The sequence below is a fragment of the Schistocerca cancellata genome, chromosome 8 (genome assembly GCF_023864275.1).
Source record: "Schistocerca cancellata isolate TAMUIC-IGC-003103 chromosome 8, iqSchCanc2.1, whole genome shotgun sequence".
Classification (NCBI taxonomy): Eukaryota; Metazoa; Arthropoda; class Insecta; order Orthoptera; family Acrididae; genus Schistocerca; species Schistocerca cancellata.
The window spans coordinates 4430509-4450416 of NC_064633.1; the positions used below are offsets into that span (position 1 = coordinate 4430509).

General features: G+C 42.2%; 1 protein-coding gene across 1 annotated transcript in view; it reads left to right on the forward strand.

Annotated features, from left to right (window-relative positions):
* Positions 1-19908, forward strand: part of LOC126094747 (carboxylesterase 4A-like) — a 136274-nt gene that overhangs the window by 16702 nt on the left and 99664 nt on the right. The window contains exon 2 of the mRNA XM_049909297.1: positions 8271-8405. Within this exon, the coding sequence (XP_049765254.1) occupies positions 8271-8405 (135 nt within the window). The remainder of the gene's footprint in view (positions 1-8270; positions 8406-19908) is intronic.

Below are 19908 nucleotides of genomic sequence, written 5' to 3' on the forward strand. Positions count from 1 at the left end.
CAGAAACAACTGCCGTAATATTTTATTCCACTCCTGCACTGTAGTCTCGCGACCTGTCCATTGCTGCCAAAAAGCTGTGGGTATTTATGCTGATATCGATATCTAAATTTTGCAGAGCCTCCTGTATAACAGGCTGTATAGAGCGCCGTGTTTTCCCCAACTCTGAAGATTCAGCAACTTTCACGTTGTGGGCGGTTAACCTATTCACTCAATTTTTTACAATATTTCTTATAAAATACTTGATATTGCGTGTATGAGGTACACCGACCAATAAGTAACGGATGCAGAGACATTTAGACTACCCTTTTTCATATAACAGAAAAACTGAAACGTCATATTACATGGCTACAGAAATGTAGGCTCGGAACTTGCGTGGTAGTTTGTAAATTTGTTGTTTGTTGAGTCGTGGTCAAAACTTTATTTGTTAACGGTTAATGTTGCTTGTGCAGGTTCCCTAACAGTGACTAATCATATAGGCCTATAAAACTACTTTAATTACCACTCGTCCTACCGTACCAATAGAAAAAATTAAGGGTTATTCAGTTTTTGTGTCTATGTTTACGATAATGAGGAATAAATACATCACAATGAATATTATTCTCCAATTGCGAAAATATCTCAGGAATAGAAAACATTTGAGACAAACTGCTTCAGTACAGTTTATGACTGGGGTAGGAAACGCATCTGTGTACGGTTCTTTTTGTGTTTGTAACGGTTTTTATTGACTTGTACTTACAATACACAATTGAATGCCCGATCCTGGTTCCCTGTTGTCTTCCCGGCCCATCTTTTTCTTCGTTAAGGGCCACTTGGAAATCTAAATATGCAAAAACCATTTTTTTCAGTGGCTAGTGCAGTTCGCAGCTGAGCAGCCACCAATATTTACGACGAATCCTTCAATACATTTAATTAGAAACCCCACAAGCTTCGTGAGTTATACGTAAACTAATAAATCCTGTACTTTGCGGTAAACGTGGAGGATAGTTCAGGTCAGGTTGCAGGAGTCTTTGTCTCATGCGTGACTCCACTCAAGTAGCCGACTGGTCATGCGAGGGGCCCGGCTTCGATTCCCAGCTGTATCGGAGATTTTCTCCACTCAGGGGCTGGCTGTTATGTTGTTCTCATCATCGTCTCATGATCATCATCGGCATGCAAGCCACCGAAGTGGCTTTAAATAAATAGACTTACACCAGGCGGCGGAACTCCAGAAGAGGGGACTCCCAGCTCAAATATGACATTCACACATTTCATTTCACGCGTGGCGCATACTTTGGAGCGAACTGACCACTTCCAAGATACAAGCTGTTTCCTCAGATGACATGAGGACTTTAGGATGCATATGTCAGCAGCATGATGTTCCACCTGTTCTTTGTCGATGTCTCGCTGTTCAGAAACAGCAAACACAGGGTCCACTTTCCTCTCCTGATCACACATGTTGATTGCTCCGTGTGTGGTCTCCATGTGGTGGATGGGAGTGGGGAGTGGTGACTGTAATGAAATTCATCTGTAATTTTCCACGGAATAGAAATGGCTCAGGATGACACAGTAGAAGTTTTGAAATGTGTATGGTTGTCTGTATTGAGGATACATAGCTCCTGAGATGTCTCGAGGGTCTGTACAACTCGACCACTCTGGCAAGTAGAGGATAAGCTTCATAAAAAAACTGAAGGCTTCTAATAGGAGAGATGGTCGCGGAATTATTCTATCTTTGAGAGCCTCTTGTTTTATTGCTTGTTGTGGTGGTAAGCGCAAAGAGCGCACGGTGATCCTTTGTCCCGTCTCAATTTCAGCAGCAGCAGGTCAGTAGCCAGGGTATTAGCCACATAGGTACCCCTGCACTGGACCTGTCTCTAGTAAAATCATTCTTTCAGTGAAGAGAATATTAGTTTTTTTAGAAAACAAGCGCAAAAGATTTACTTGTACGGAAAGTTTAATTTCCTCCATATGTCCTGGACACATTGATGTTTCACTGTAGCAAAGCAGGTTTTCCTCGTTCTTTCCTCCTGTGAATCCAACATGGCGGGAAGTTTGCTGTAGTGAGAAGTTTATTTGTTAGGTTTTGCAGGTTCTCTCCGTCAGATGTCTAAAATATAAGCATGGTCGTCAGTCAGATCCATCACGTCGCATTATTTAATTGTTTGGTATCTGAACTTTTTTTCGTCCCCTTATAGGATTTTGGGGACGATTCTAACAAATATTCGTCTGGTTCCCTTTGCTGCCTGCTATGAGGGTGTAGTGTTGTTTCACACTATATACTACTGCCACCAATATTTGTCGTACACATACTTGTTGCTTTAACCAGTGACGCAGATTTGCAGCTAGATTTACAGGTGCTGCCGTTTACGTTCTGTTACCTGTCAGTGACCTACAAGTCTTTGGAACACAATGATTCAACTATGAGGTGAATTACTTCAAAAAGGTAGGTAGCTATGCAGCCTTAAATGATGTCTATATCTCTACCTTATGAAAATAAGTGAAGCACCCGGAAAGGGAGGAGGAAACAAAATGAAATTTTATGGGTTGAGGGGATATGAAATGTTATTTCAGTGCTTACAAAATCGAGTCAATTTAGAGAGAACTTGGCAGTATGAGACCACTTGTCACTGTGACGTTGCACTCCTAATGATCTGGATGTATGCATCTCATTCGATTGGGAAGGTTGTCGTAAAACCGTTGCATTCTTTCCTGATCAAGCTGGCCTACAACAGTTGTTACTAGTGCTTGATATCCTGGATACGTAGGTAACGTCCGAGCTGATCCTACAATTAACGTTCTATCTGGGAAAGATCTGGGGATCTTGCTGGCCACACTAGTATCTCAACATCACGCAGACAAGTTGTAGACTGACATGCTATGTATGGAGCAGCACCACAGCACTGTCGCACGAGAGGCAGGACGTCTCTGACGTACCATTGGGCCGTCAGAATTCCTTCAGTCACTGCCGGCCATAACCTGAAGTCATAGCCGATGGCAGCTGTAACCGCTCTTTTAATTGAGAACAATATTATCAGGCTTATTCTCATATATGGGAGAGGTGAACGACGATATCGGAAATAATTAATAGCATCGAAAAAGTTTTAATTAAAATTATCGATGTATAATCTCTCATCAGAATAACGCCCGCAGTAAAGTAGCGCTTCAGAGCAATCATAGAGGGTTAAACGCGGCTACTTTTGTTTCTAAATTCTGCTATATAAACCATGCGCGGGTATTTTTAGTTCTCTTGTCTTGTTTTCTGCGCTCTGAATAAGTCTACGTAGATGCGGCGTGCGATATAGCTGGCTTTTCCGTGTAGTTTAGTATGGAAGCGATCGGGGCACTTTTGTTAAACCGCAAGGAAACTGACTATAGTCAATTTATACAGGACAGACTTTTGCCGTAAGGTCGCAGACTAGGAATATCTGAGGAATTGTGCGCGCGAGATAAAGTAGCGCTCAGTATTAAATTATATTCCATGCCGAATAACCGATAATAGGATCTGTAGACTATACGAAGGGAAGTTCAACTGAATATAAAAACGGAACTGGACACTTAGCTTTGTGAAAGTAAAAGCGTACGAAGTTTGATTCACTGTATCGAAGTATAGTAATGGACTATAGTCCTTGCTATAATATCTTTGAGTGGCGAACTATAAAAATCACGGACATTTTAGCAGCCGTAATTGCTGACAGTAATTGTAAGATCAACCCTCCTTTTCCCTCATAGCAAACGCAATCATTCATGATCATTTAATTGTTGTTAAATGTTAATAAAAAACTAAAGTGATTTCTGTTGAAAGGTGCGGAACGAGTAAAATACAATGTTTACCGTGTGTGCTCTTTTTTTTAATGTAATAGTTCTTAACATCTAAGAGTTTATATAAAAATAAAATTATCTGTAAGGTAGGTTGACATAGCAACATAACAAGTATGTATAGTGTTTTTTTTCTTTGTGTCTATGTATGTGTGTTATTACATTCACATAAAGTTACAATAAAGTTAAGATAAAAATCACAGCAGGTTATGGGCCCAGAGCAATAAGAAAATAGAAAAGCTAAAAATAGAAAGTATGGATAAGGAAAAAAAAAAACAGTTAAAGATGTTTCAGGAAAACGAAGAATTTCGTGATATACAAGTGCTTAAAGTTAGTAGTACATTCAATCTGTGGAATGCTGAAATTAGAATACTATTTAATCCTCAAGACCTGTGTAATATTGTGGATGGAGCTGAAACACTGGAAAATTGCAAAACTTTAGAAAAACAGAAAAAATGGCAGAAAATGGACAGCAAGGAAAAACATTTTATAATGAGAACAATTGATAAAAAGGTAAAGCCACATGTACTGTGTTGTGAAACTTCCAAGACAATGTATGATAAACTTAAAGCAATTTATAAAAGAGATGCGTCTCAAAGAACTCAGCAGCTGCTTCAAGAATTTTATAGTTTCAAGTACGATAAAACCAGATACATAGCTAGTAATATAAGTGCACTACAGAATATAGTATTTGAACTGAATCGTCTCCAGTCAGAAAAGATGACAAATATTATGATCATACCCAAGATATTGTCTATTTTGCCAGAAGAATACAAACACTTTTCTCCAGCATTGGATTCGTCACCCAATGGTGAGAAGACTATGGAAAATCTAACTGCAAGGCTTATAAGAGAAGAGGAACGACTGAAAAACAATAATCAAGAAGAGAGTATTGCCTTTGATGTTGGGTTTACCAAAAATAAAATAAAAGATATAATTTGTAAAAATTGTGGTTGTCGTGGACATTTTGCAAGAGACTGAAAGAAGCCTAAGAAGAAAGAACATTGCTCCATACGCAAGAGGAATAATCACAAAGAAGAAGAGTGTTACTTTAAAAATAAAAATAAAATTCAAGAACCAAAACTGAGATCTTTCAAGCCCTGTCCTCATTGCAAAAAGACTAACCACAAAGAAGAAGATTGTTATTTTAAGAACAAAGACAGCGAAAGAACATCATTTTGCACTTTTTAAGACATAGAAGATCTAGTCCCTCAAGAAAACAAGAAACAAGACATTGATGGCGAAAAGAAGATAGAACACTCTGCACACATTGCATACGAATCTAGCAAAGAAAAGATTTCACAATAAGCCAATGAGAAAGAAGATATGGTCATGGTTGTTGATAGCGCATGTACAGGACATTTGTGTAATGAAGTGGACAAGTTAACAAATGTGAGACATTATGATAGTATTGTGAAAGTTGCCAAACAAGGTGGATCAATGAAAATAGTTGCAACAGGAAACTTTATAGGAGATAACTGTGTTCCAAAATATGTTGTGTATGTTCCTGAACTGAGCAGAAATCTGATGTCTGTAAATGCAATCAGAGAAAAAGATTGTACAGTTGCAGAATGAGATTTTCACTCTGCAGCGGAGTGCGCACTGATATGAAACTTCCTGGCAGATTAAAACTGTGTGCCAGACCCTGTCTCAAACTCGGGACCTTTGCCTTTCGCGGGCAAGTGCTCTACCATCTGAGCTACCGAAGCACGACTCACGCCCGGTCCCCACAGCTGTGAAAATGTGTGGCCCGACCGGGGCTCGAACCGTGGATCTCCTGCTTACACTGCAGACGCTGTATCCATCTTTCTCTCTCTCTCTCTCTCTGTCTCTCTTTTTTTTCTTTACCTGAGCCACCGATGGCACAGAGGATAGCGCGACTGCGGGGACTATCTCGCGCACGCCTCCCGCGAGACCCACATTCTCACCTTATATGTCCACACACTACATTCCTAGTGTCTCTACCCGTCAGCAGCTGAAGGTATTAATATATAATCTTGATTTCGTTCTAGACGGCTGCAGGTCATCAATGGTGTGTGTTTTTTCGGACATGTCCAAGGGAACAGACACCATATCCATGTAAGCATAAAATCACACTAAGTTCATAAATGTTGCACTAGTCGCGCGTTGTCTACTGTTTTTTTTTTTTTTTTTTAAAGGAAACAGAGTACTATCCTCAGTAAGGGTATGTTTTTATTATTAAAAGTCTCTGAAACAGAAAATGCTATGAACATCAAAGAGAAACAACAAAAAGACGATCCAACCTCAACTTGTGAAGTCAATGGACTGGACCTGAAGGCACTGTTAAGTCCCAATCACATTTTTCTTTATAATTGAATATTGCGTGGGAACTGTCTTGCTGTTTTATCAAAATTAGCATAAGTTTGTATATGCTGCTGCTGCTGTGGTCTTCAGTCCTGAGACTGGTTTGATGCAGCTCTCCATGCTACTCTATCCTGTGCAAGCCTCTTCATCTCCCAGTACCTACTGCAGCCTACATCCTTCTGAATCTGCTTAGTGTATTCATCTCTTGGTCTCCCTCTACGATTTTTACCCTCCATGCTGCACTCCAATGCTAAACTGGTGATCCCTTGATGCCTCGGAACATATCCTATCAACTGATCCCTTCTTCTGGTCAAGTTGTGCCACAAACTACTCTTCTCCCCAATCCTATTCAGTACCTCCTCATTAGTTATGTGATATACCCATCTAATCTTCAGCATTCTACTATAGCATCACATTTCGAAAGCTTCTATTCTCTTCTTGTCCAAACTATTTATCGTCCATGTTTCACTTCCATACATGGCTACACTCCATACAAATACTTTCAGAAATGACGTCCTGACACTTAAATCTATACTCGATGTTAACAAATTTCTCCTTCAGAAACGCTTTCCTTGCCATTGTCAGTCTACATTTTATATCCTCTCTACTTCGACACTACTTCAAGTGTCTTATTTCCTAATCTAATTCCCTCAGCATCACCTGATTTAATTCGACTACATTCCATTATCCTCGTTTTGCTTTTGTTGATGTTCATTTTATATCCTCGTTTCAAGACACTGTCCATTCCATTCAACTGCTCTTCCAAGTCCTTTGCTGTCTCCGACAGAATTATAATGTCATCGGCGAACCTTAAAGTTTCTATTTTTTCTCCATGGATTTTAATACCTACTCCGAATTTTTCTTTTGTTTCCTTCACTGCTTGCTCAATATACAGATTGAATAACATCGGGGACAGGCTACAACCCTGTCTCACTCCCTTCCCAACCGCTGCTTCCCTTTCATGCCCCTTAACTCTTATAACTGCCATTTGGTTTCTCTACAAATTGTAAATAGCCTTTCGCTCCCTGCATTTTACCCCTTCTACCTTCAGAATTTGAAAGAGAGTATTTCAGTCAACATTGTCGAAAGCTTTCTCTAAGTCTACAAATGCTAGAAACATAGATTTGCCTTTTCTTAATCTAGCTTCTAAAATAAGTTGTAGAGTCAGTATTGCCTCATGTGTGCCAACATTTCTACGGAATCCAAACTGATCTTCCCCGAGGTCAGCTTCTACCGGTTTTTCCATTCGTCTGTGAAGAATTCGCGTTAGTATTTTGCAGTCGTGACTTATTAAACTGATATTTCGGTAATTTTCACATCTGTCAACGCCTGTTTTCTTTGGGATTATATTCTTCTTGAAGGCTGAGGGTATCTTGCCTGTCTCATACATTTTGCTCACCAGTTGGTAGAGTTTTGTCAGAACTGGCTCTCCCAAGGCTGTCATTAGTTCTAATGGAATGTTGTCTACTCCCGGGGCCTTGTTTCGACTTAGGTCTTTCAGTGCTCTTTCAAACTCTTCACGCAGTATCGTATCTCCCATTTCATTTTCATCTACTTCCTCTTCCATTTCCATAATATTATCCTCAAGAACATCGCCCCTGTATAGACCCTCCATATACTCCTTCCACCTTTCTGCTTTCCCTTCTTTGCTTAGAACCGGGTTTCCATCAAAGCTCTTGATATTCATGCAAGTGCTTCTCCTTTCTCCAAAGGTCTCTTTAATTTTCCTATAGGCAGTATCTATTTTATCCCTAGTGAGATAAACCTCTACATCCTTACATTTGTCCTCTAGCCATCCCTGCTTATCCATTTTCCACTTCCTGTCGATCTCATTTTTGAGAGGTTTGTAGGGCTATGCTAACATCTAGCGTACGGAACACAAACTGTTTGGAATTGGACCTACAGGCTGTTGAGTTGCAAAATCGGCCAGCACGCCTATGTCCCGCCAGTAAAAACAGGAGTAAACCGCGTTCTGCTCACGTGTTGATTTGATACTTTTGAAACCGACAGTTTTTCTGTGTAGCACTGCTGTATAGCTATGCTAGGCGCTCACAGTACTGGAAGGCCGTACGTCCCCCTGAGCAGTGTGTACTTGGTGGAGGGTTGTGGCCTAGATGCGTGTGAGTGACAGACGCGTGGTTTGGTGTGTCCAGGCCCAGGACGTGCTCGTGACGGTGCAGCAGGGCACGCTCCGGGGCGCCGTGGTCACCAGCGTGCTGGGCACGCCCTACATCAGCTTCAAGGGAGTGCCCTACGCTCAGCCGCCGGTGGGAAGTCTCCGTTTCCAGGTGGGTTCTGTGTAACAACTTGCGCTGAATCATAAGTGTAAGTTTCCTGAATTTTTAAGGCGTTTTGTATTTGTGATTTAGACTGAACTCTGAATATTTGCTTGTTATCGCAACAGCATGAAAGTACGAGAGCGTGCTGAAAATTAATGTCTCCAATTTTTTTTCTGTTTTCAATATCGTTCGAGGTATTTCTTGTTATGCATGTTACTCGGCAGACTTTACCACTTCACTGAAGCAAGCTACAACCCACTGTCTCTATTGGTCTACTAATTGTAGCGTGTGACGTGGTGGCGTGTAACGTGACAATGTGTAAGAAACAGTTTGCTGTAATCGAGTTTCTAACCGCAGAAAACGTTCGATCCATTGTAATACACTACTGGCCATTAAAATTGCTACACCAGGAAGAAATGCAGATGATAAACGGGTATTCATTGGACAAATATATTGTACTAGAACTGACATGTGATTACATTTTCAGGCAATTTGGGTGCATAGATCATGAGAAATCAGTACCCAAAACAACCACGTCTGGCCGTAATAACGGCCTTGATACGCCTGGGCATTGAGTCAGACAGAGCTTGGATGGCGTGTACAGGTACAGCTGCCCATCCAGCTTCAACACGATACCACAGTTCATCAAGAGTAGTGACTGGCGTATTGTGACGAGCCAGTTGCTCGGCCTCCATTGACCAGACGTTTTCAGCTGGTGAGAGATCAGGAGAATGTGCTGGCCAGGGCAGCAGTCAAACATTTTCTGTATCCAGAAAGGCCCGTACAGGACCTGCAACATGCGCTCGTGCATTATCCTGCTGAAATGTAGGGTTTCGCAGGGATCGAATGAAGGGTAGAGCCACGGGTCGTAACACATATGAAATGTAACGTCCACTGTTCAAAGTGCCGTCAATGCGAACAAGAGGTGACCGAGACGTGTAACCAATGGCACCCCATACCATCACGCCGGGTGATACGCCAATATGGCGATGACCAATACATGCTTCCAATGTGCGTTCAGCGCGATGTCACCAAACATGAATGCTACCATCATGATGCTGCAAACAGAACCTGGATTCACCCGAAAAAATGACGTTTTGCCATTCCTGGAACCAGGTTCGTCGTTGAGTACACCATCGCAGGCGCTCCTGTCTGTGATGCAGCGTGAAGGGTAACCACAGTCGTGGTCTCCGAGCTGATAGTCCATGCTGCTGCAAACGTCGTCGAACTGTTCGTGCAAATGGTTGTTGTCTTGCAAACGTCCCCATCTGTTGACTCAGGGATGCAGACGTGGCTGCATGATCCGGTACAGCCATGCGGATAAGATGGCTGTCATCTCGACTGTTAGTGATACGAGGCCGCTGGGATCCAGCACGGCGTTCCGTATTACCCTCCTGAACTCACCGATTCCATATTCTGCTAACAGTCATTGGATCTCGACCAACGCGAGCAGCAATGTCGCGATACGATAAGCCGCAATCGCGCTATGCTACAATCCGACCTTTATCAAAGTTGGAAACGTGATGGTACGCATTTCTCCTCCTTACACGAGGCATCACAACAACGTTTCACCAGGCAACGCCGGTCAACTGCTGTTTGTGTATGAGAAATCGGTTGGAAACTTTCCTCATGTCGGCACATTGTAGGTGTCGCCACCGGCGCCAACTTTGTGTGAATGCCCCGAAAAGCTAATCATTTGCATATCACAGCATCTTCTTCCTGTCGGTTGAATTTCTCGCCTGTAGCACGTCATCTTCGTGGTGTAGCAATTTTAATGGTCAGTAGTGTACATAGAAGAACGAAAGCTGTGTACGGTGATAACTCTATCGGCCTCAGTAATGTTCGACATTGGGTTGTTCGAGCTGGTAATGAAAGAAATGGTGGTTCTAGCCTCAACGTGTGTGTCAGAGATCGGAGCGGACGACTACATACGGCAACCACGAGACTCAGTGGAATCGGACTGATGAAACCATCAGAGAAAATCATCGGATAAAACAGACACAGCTCCCAGGAAAGGGTGCCATATCACGAGAGCTCGTACAGGCCATCGCTGTAGAACTGCGATAGAGGAAACAGTGTGCACGATGGGTGCCTCGACTGCTCACTCCTGACGTCAAGTAGGCGAGACTGCATATCCACCAACTATTCCTTTTGCGTTTAGACGATGAGGGCGACGGGTTCCTTAACAACACTGTGACATATGATAAAAGCTGGGTTCACCATTTTGACCCCGGATACAAGGGACCGTCAATGGATTTTCTCCGCAAAGTATGGCTGACACCAACAAAAGTTCAAGATCGTGCCATCAGCAGGCAAAGTCACGCTAACAATGATCTGGGATCTTAAAGGTGTGGTGCACGTGAAATTCATGCCTACAGGTACCACTGTACAAAATACTACGAGACCCTCAGAAATATGAAAGCATGAATTCGACGAGTTCGTCCACTCATGGACAGAAACTTAGTGCTGCACCACTCATTTGTGCTGCGACATTTGCAATAATCTGACGCCTTGGATTGACTGACATCGATCATCCTCTATATAGACCCTACTTCGTCCCATCCGATTTTCATCTGTTTCCAAAACTTAAAAGACATCTTCGAGGACTTCACTTTGATAGTGATGAAGTGGTGCAAGCAGAGGTGAGGTTGTAGCTCTGTCAACAAAGCCAATCATTCTACGCTGACAATATCAACAAAATGGTATCTCGTTGGGAGAAACTTGTTCGTCGCCAGGCTGAAAGTCTTGAGAAATAAATATTAATATCGTTTGTGTAATTTAGAAAGCTTTAAGAGTTTTCACATAATTGGAGGCATTATTTCTCAGCACACCCTCGTAAAATATCCAATTTCAAAATGGAGAACACTATTTTTCCTATTTTGCTACCATTGGAGACGCCCTTGGCGTGGTCTAAAAAGCAAGTACAAAAGAGACAATGATTTCCAAAGAAACGTCCAAATGTCCAATAAAAGCAGATTTCTATCCTAGACCATTACGTGGCTGAGAAACGTGAAAATATGAAATACGCTAGAAACAATTGCAAAAGTCAAAATGGTTGGTGGAAAGAAAAAAAAGAGGCAAAAATGACTTAAGAAACTTTAGATCTGTTTGCGTTCTATGCATTAGGTGAAAAATTTTCTTGTGATTTGTCACATAGCAGTGTAAAACATTACATTTCAATGAGTCAAAAGAGAAAACGCTGAGCTTAGAAGAGGATAGAGCACAATGGACGTTTGGAAGTCATAAAATATAGTGCAAGGTAACCAACATGAACTATCAGACGTTCATTGATTTCGAGAAAGATTTCGCCTCGGTTTCTAAAACATCTGTACCAACAGCTCTCGGAAAACTGATTTAGTATACTGAAAATATGTAACTCATTCCTATGGCTTCCATTAGACTTCATCAGAATAGTCAGAAAGAAGGATGCTGCACATCACCAGTAATATTAGCACGAGTCCTAGAGAAAGTTATCAGATTCTCAAACTGAGAAAATGAACACAAATTTAAAATAAATGTAAAATTTCTCGGATTCTGAAGGCGTTTTATGTGTTTGCTTGAATCTCAAGTGCGTGTATTTGCTTGTTATTGAAATCTCATAAAAATAAAAGGCCAGTTACAGCTTGGAGAATACTGTTTCACCGCATGGTCACATAGCATACGTGAACCAGCTTTACATTGCGGGTGGTATAGAACCCATATCAGTAAACTTCTAAATCTCTTACTTCATCACCCATTCCAGTTACATGTCGATTATATAAAGACATCCAGGAGCAATAAGAATTTGATTTTCAGTTTTTCATATAATTAATGACCGAACTTAAATAATTAAGATGATGTGATAATCTACTCACTAAGAAGTGCAATTGTACTCTAAAGGATCAAATCGACAGGTCACGTATTCCAGTTCAAAACTGTGTATGTCTTGCGGCAGCGTAACTACAGTGTGCAAATTACACAGACCATGTTCACCAGTGTTCGAGAATGAGAGTACTTAGCGACTTTCAGAAATTTTTACACATAATTTAACACCTTTTGGAAACTTTTGCTTCCTGATGGCACCTACAAAATATTGAGATCAAATATTTTTCGCTTACTACCTTTTCACTATTCACGCAGTCAAATTTCGGCATCAGTTTTGACGTTGTAATTGATTACTTCTTTAATATTATCTGTATACGCAACACATTTTGAAGATAGTATCCGTATTTATCACTGAATATATATGTGAACTTATACCAGGTGATAAAAAAGTCAGTATAAATTTGAAAACTGAATAAATCACGGAATAATGTACATATAGAGGTACAAATTGACACACATGCTTGGAATGACATGGGGTTTTATTAGAACCAAAAAAATACAAAAGTTCAAAAAATGTCCTACAGATGGCGCTTCATCTGATCAGAATAGCAATAATTATCATAAAGAAGTAAGACAAAGCAAAGATGTTCTTTACAGGAAATGCTCAACATGTCAACCGTCATTCCTCAACAATAGCTGTAGTCGAGGAATAATGTTGTAAACAGCACTGTAAAGCATGTCCAGAGTTATGGTGATGCATTGGTGTCGGATGTTGTCTTTCAGCATCCTAGAGGTGTCGGTCGATCACGATACACTTGCGACTTCAGGTAACCCCAAAGCCAATAATCGCACGGACTGAGGTATGAGGACCTGGGAGGCCAAGCATGACGAAAGTGGCGGCTGAGCACACTATCATCACCAAACGACGCGCGCAGGATATCTTTCAAGCGTCTAGCAATATGGGGTGGAGCGCCATCCTGGATAAACATCGTACGTTCCAGCAGGTGTTTATCAGCCAGGCCGGGGATGATGCGATTCTGTAACATGTCGGCGTATCTCTCACCCGTCACAGTAGCAGTAACAAAACCAGAATCACGCATTTCCTCGAAGAAGAAAGGCCCGATAACGGTAGATGTGATAAATCCAACCCATACCGTGACTTTCTCGTCGTGCAATGGAGTTTCCACGACAGTTCTAGGATTTTCGGTAGCCCAAATTCTGCAGTTGTGGGCTTCGTCGGTCCACAACACGTTACTCAACCAATCGTCATCTTCCGCCATCTTTTGAAACGCCCACACCGCAAATGCCCTCCGCTTCACTAAATCTCCATGTAACAGTTCATCATGCCGATGGATTTTGTACGGATAGCATCGGAGGTACGCCTCAGTGTCAACCAAACAGTAGTGTATGGAATGCCGGTGCGACGTGCGACTGCACGAGCGCTGACTTCGCCGTGCATAGACGAACCCACTACAGTCTCCATTTCTTCCTGAACTGTCTCAGCAGCATTACGCCTTGTGCTCGGTCGGCCACTACGGGGTCTATCGTCTAAACAACCCGTGGCTTCGAACTTCGAAATCATTCTCGCCACAGCTGCATTTGTCAACGGACCTTTACCCGTTCGAATCTCCTTCCTATGGCGATAGGATCGTAACGCTGAACTAGCACATTCCCCATTCTGATGATACAGCTTCACTAAAATCGCCTTTTCAGGTAACGTCCACATGCTGCGACTGCTGGCGCATCTGATTCTCTCTCTCTCTTGTTTTTTTCTTCTTTATTGACATTTTAAACAGCTTGAACAAAGGTGGGCTATCAGCACATAGTACGCTGCTCTTCAGCCGCGAGTGGTACAATAAATGACAGAAAGTAGTGACAGATAATACAATAAAAATGGCGAGTAAAAACTGTAGACACAAAAACAAGATACATGAAGCCGTTCACGCTGGACAAGAAAAAACACTAAAACCTGTTGACACGGCGCACATAACATGGATGACGGCGACGGCACACGTGAACAGTGGTGGCGTGACGGCGAAAGAACACTAAACACAAACGAAGGCACACACACGAGATACTGATGGCGATGATCTCCGGCGCGCGAATGTTCACTGAGCGTGTGCGAGTCTTCTCTATCTCATTACAGCTCCTTTTATACACGATTGTCATGCGCAGTCACTGACGCTTTTCTGTCCAACGGCATCTGTTGGGCATTTTGTGAATTTTTTTTTCTTGTGGTTCTAATAAAACCTCATGTCATTCCAAGCATGTGTGTCAATTTTTACCTCTTTATCTACATTATTCCGTGGTTTATTCAGTTTTCAAATTTATACTGACTTTTTGATCACCTGGTGTTACTGTACTGCACGAGTGCAGGAGATGTGACGTAAGACCCGTGAGAAACTGTGGAAGGGGGGACGTGTCAAATTACAATTCTAAATGCTTGGTAGAGCGTGTATACTCAGGCTGCTTCTGCTAAGGGTAGTGAAACGAAAAGCTAAAATCTGGCACGAAGGACAACACCGACACAGAAGAGCACAACGTGGTAGTAAACCAGGTTGTTTTTATCGTATCACACCAAGAAAGCTGTGGGAAAAGTTACGGGTATCGTAATGGAAACCAGAACTGTTTCCAACAAAATTTTTCATTTATTTTAAAGTTGGAAATTATGAATCAAAAAGTTATTTGCGTTTAACAGCATTTTATTTAGTTTTACTTTTTATGAAACAGATTAGTTACAATAACTCTGACCTTACCATAATCTGGTTTCTCGCTTAACTTAAGCAAGTATTAAATCAACGTTGACAATGGAAACAGCAATTAATCTGCTTTTCGCTGAATCCGATGTTCCTCTTAAATTACGCAAATATTAAACAAAATTTGACACTGAAAACAACAAATCAATTGATCTTCGATTTAGTTTACGCAACTGGATGAGCTTTACAACGTGAGAGGGCCCGATGGAAGGAAGACTGCGTGGAAGCAACAGTGCTAACATGTCCTTACCCGTTCCGCTCTCTGATGCAAGATTAAGGAAATTAAATTGTAACTGGAGTTCAGTCAACAACTTATCCTGCACGTTCAAACATATGAAAAGCGAACGACCCACATTCGAGATTGCGCTACTGCGAATTGCGAAATCTCACTTCTGTTCCGATACAGCAGAAGGCGCAAGTGGCCACAGCTGGCCAGCAGCTTCCGTCTTCCTTCGTCAGCGTCCGCGCCGCTCGAAACTCTGTTCCCAAGTGCCATAAAAAATTCCTTCCAGTCTCTCGAAAATTGTAGGGTGAGACTATTGCCAACATGATGGCCGAAAACTGCCACAAAATTTTCTAAAACTCGAGGAAAAGACGACTAACGTCCCTCTTCTCTGCGTAAATGAAGTACATTTAATCTTCACTAAGTTGGTAAATACAGAGATATGTAAGCAGGCAGAATATAGCGCTGCGGTCGGCAACGCCTATGTAAGACAACAAGTGTCTGGCACAGTTGTTGGATCGGTTACTGCTGCAACAATGGCAGGTTATCAAGATTTAAGTCAGTCTGAACGTGGTGTTTTAGTTGACTCACGAGCCATGGGACACAATATCTCCGAGGCTGCGATGAAGTGGGGAGTTTCCCGTACGACCATTTCACGAGTGTACCGTGAATATTAGGAATCCGGTGAAACACCAAATCTCCGACATCGATGCGACTAGAAAAAGATCATGCAAGAACGGGACCAACGATGACTGAAGAGAAGCGATTAACGTAACGGAAGTGCAATCCTTCCGCAAATTGCTACAAATTTCAATGCCGGGCCATCAAAAGTGTCAGCGTGCGAACCATTCAACGAAACATCATCGATATGGGCTTTCAGAACCGAAGGCCCGCTCGTGTACCCTTGATGACTGCAAAGCTTTACGGTTCGCCTGGGCTTGTCAACACCGACATTGGACTTTTGATGACTGGAAACATATTGCCTTGTCGGACGAGTCCGTTTCGAATTGTATCGAGCGGATGGACGTGTACGGGTATGGAGACAACCACATGAATCCATGGTCACAGTATATCAGCAGGGGACTGTTCAAGCTGGTGGAGGCTCTGTAATGCTGTGAGGAGTGTGCAGTTGGAGTGATATGAGACCCCTGATGCGTCGAGATACGTCTCTGACAGGTGATACGTAAACATCCTGTCTGATCACCTGTATCCATTCATTTCCATTGTGCATTCCGACGGACTTCGACAACTCCAGCAGGACAATGCAACACCCCACACGCCCAGAATGGCTACAGAGTGGCTCCAAGAACACTCTTCTGGGTTTAAACACTTCCACTGGCCACCAAACTCCCCAGACATGAACATATTGAGCATAGCTGGGATGCCATGCAACGTGCTGTTCAGAAGAGATCTCCACCCGTCGTACTCTTACGGATTTATGGACAGCCCTGCAGGATTCATTGTGTCAGATTGTCAGAGTTCACCTGAGACATGAAGGAGGCCCTGGCGGCGTCTATCAAGTGAACTGAGGGCAACTGGCTGCAAATAGTGGCACATGTGGGCACGAATGACGCCTGCTTCTTGGGATATGAGGTGATCCTGTGCCTTTCAGTGGATGGCTGATTTGGTAAAGGCACGCAGGATCAATTGCAATCCTGTGATATGGTGCTCAGTGGAAGTTCTAAACCACAGGCTCAGACGATTCTGCAGTGGTATCAGATACGAATTTCTCGACATCTGCTATTGGATGGAGAATTGTAGGGCTCCTCTTAATAGGTCAGATGTGCAGTACCAGCACTAGGAGCTGCTAGCACTACACGCAGGAAGTCATTACTAGGGTAGCAGAGTACATATGGAGTGCACATGTTTTTTTTTTTCTTAGGTTAGAGCACCCTCGATTTGGATCAGAGGCGAACTGTCTACTAAAACCAAAGATACGCTAGGAAAATGTTCTCATAGCATGCTCATCTCCGCAAATCGAATATAGAAGACGTTAATATGATATTAATAAACTGCAGGAGCATCCAAGGAAAGTTCCCAGAACTAGTATCGCTTATTGAAGGCTATGATGTCCAGATAGTATTAGGAACAGAATGCTGGCTGAAACCGGAAGTGAATAGCAGGGAAATCCTAAGTTCAGATTAAAATATTTATCGTAATGGTAGGTTCAAATGGTTCTGAGCACTATGGGACTTAACAGCAGAGGTCATCAGTCCCCTAGAACTTAGAACTACTTAAACCTAACTAACCTAAGGACATCACACACATCCATGCCCGAGGCAGGATTCGAACCTGCGATCGTAGCGGTCACGCGGTTCTAGACTGAAGCGCCTAGAATCGCTCAGCCACTCCGGCCGGCGTAATGGTAGGTAAGTCACTAATAGTGGAGGCGTATTTATTGCATTAAAGAAATCGATCATACCTAGAGAGGTTCTTACTGGTTCCGAATGTGAATCAACCTGGGTTACGTGAAGCATCAAGGGTCGTTTAAAAATGGTAATCGAATGTTTAAATAGACCGCCTGGCTCAACAGCTGTAGTGGTAAAGCGCTTCATAGAGAACTTGTATAATATCGTTAATAATTTTCCTGATCATGCTGTTGTAATTGGGGGTGACATCAATTTGCCAGGTGTAGGCTGTGAGAGTCATTCTATCAAAACTGGCGCCAGAGACAAGGATTTGTGTGAAATTATTACGAATGTGGAGTTCGAAAATTACTTCGAGCAGACAGTTAGAAAACCAACTAGTTAAGGTAACGTCTTAGACCTGCCAGCAACAAACAGACTTGAACTTATCGAATCAGTGAACGTGGACGAAGGTATCGGTGATCATAAGGCTGTGATAGCAACTATGATTACGGGTGTTACAAGAAATATGAAGAAAGGAAAATATTTTTGCTTAGCAAGAGTGACAGGATACAAATTGCGGAGTATTTGAGAAGTCAGCATCAAATATTCATTGCTGGGGACGAAGATGTGGATTAAGAATTGAAAAACATTCGAAGTGTCGTTCAATATGCCTTAGACTAGTATGTTCCGAGCAACGTTTTAAGAGATGGGAGACCCACCTTGGTTCCATAGCTGTGTTAGTAAAATGCTACATGAGCAAAGAGAACCTCATCACAGATTCAAGAGAAGTCAGAACCTATCTGACAAACAAAAGCTGAACGAAGTGAAAACGAGCACATGGAGAGCAATGAGAGAGGTATTCAACGACTTTGAAAGTAAAATTTAGTCAGTCAACCTGCTTAGAAACCCTAAGAGGTTATTGTCATGCGTAAATTCAGCAAGTGATTCGAAATCCTCATTTCATTCACTCAGTGACCAGACTGGCACCGAAACGAAAGATAACAGAGAAAAGACCGAAATACCGAATTCGGCCCTCAGAAATTATTTCACAGCGGAAGATGGTAGTACGGTACATCATTTTAATCATCGTACGAACGCCGAAACGGCAGATGCTGAATTAAGCGATCGCTGGATAGAAAAGCGACTACAGTTCATTAGTAGTGGTAAGGCGTCTGGACCAGATGTGACACCTATAGGATTCTGGAAAGTTTATGCTAAAGAATTTGCTCCCCTTCTAGCAGACGTTTATCGTAAATCGCTGAGCAACGAAGGGTACCTAGCGACTGGGAGAAAGCACAGGTCATTCCCGTTGTCAAACTGGGCTGTAGTACAAATGCACGTAATTATAAGCCTGTATTGTTGACGTCAATCTGTTTTAGAATTATGGAGCATATTTTATGCTCAAGATTTATGAAATTTTTGGAGAACGGAAAGCAGCATAAAAATCAACATATATTCCGCAAACAGAGATGTTGCGAAACCCAGCACGTTCTGTTCCTCCACGAGATGTGCAGCGCCGTATACAAAGCCGCTCAGGTTGTTGCCTCGATCCTTGACTTTAGAAAGGCATTTGACACTGTCTCGCACAGCTGTTTAGTGACAAAAATGCGAGCTTACCGAGTATCAGACCAGATTTGTTACTGGACTCAAGATTTCCTTACGGATAGAACTCAACACGTCGCACTTAACGGAACAAAGTCGACAGATGTAAAGGCAATTTCCGGAACATCCGAAGGAAATATGATAGAACGCTTACTGTTTACAACGTATATAAATGAGCTAGCAGAAAGCGTCGGAAGTTCTTTAAGACTGCTCGCAGATGGTAGGGCGTCTATCAAAAAGTAGCAACGCCAGAAGACAGATTCAGTTTACAGAATGACCTGCAGAGGATTGATGAATGGTACAGGCTGCAGCAGTAGACACGGAACGTTCATAAATGTGACATATTGCGCATACATAGGAAAAGAAATCCACTACTGCAAACTACAATGTTGATGACAAATTGCTGGAAACAGTCTAGGAGTAATTACCCAGTAAATATTCTGACTGGTTGTATCTAACAGTCGGCAGATGATGGTTGAAGGTATCGCTTTAGCAAGCATAAATCTACTAATACCAATATTACTCGCACCACTTTTTATCCCAACCGAGGTGGAATCTTCCTATACGTCAGTCAGGGGCCTGAAGAGGGTGTAAATTACCGAAACTGGTAGCCAAATAAAATATTTGGAAACTGGACGGCTGAAAGGTGTTTAAGGGGAGGTTTACTATCTTTTGGTTAAAAAAAATAGATTTTTCTTAAATTGCATTTTTGGATCCATAAAAGTGTTTAGAATCCACCCCTGAAACGGTTTTTCCGAATACCGAACGGAAATGTTTGT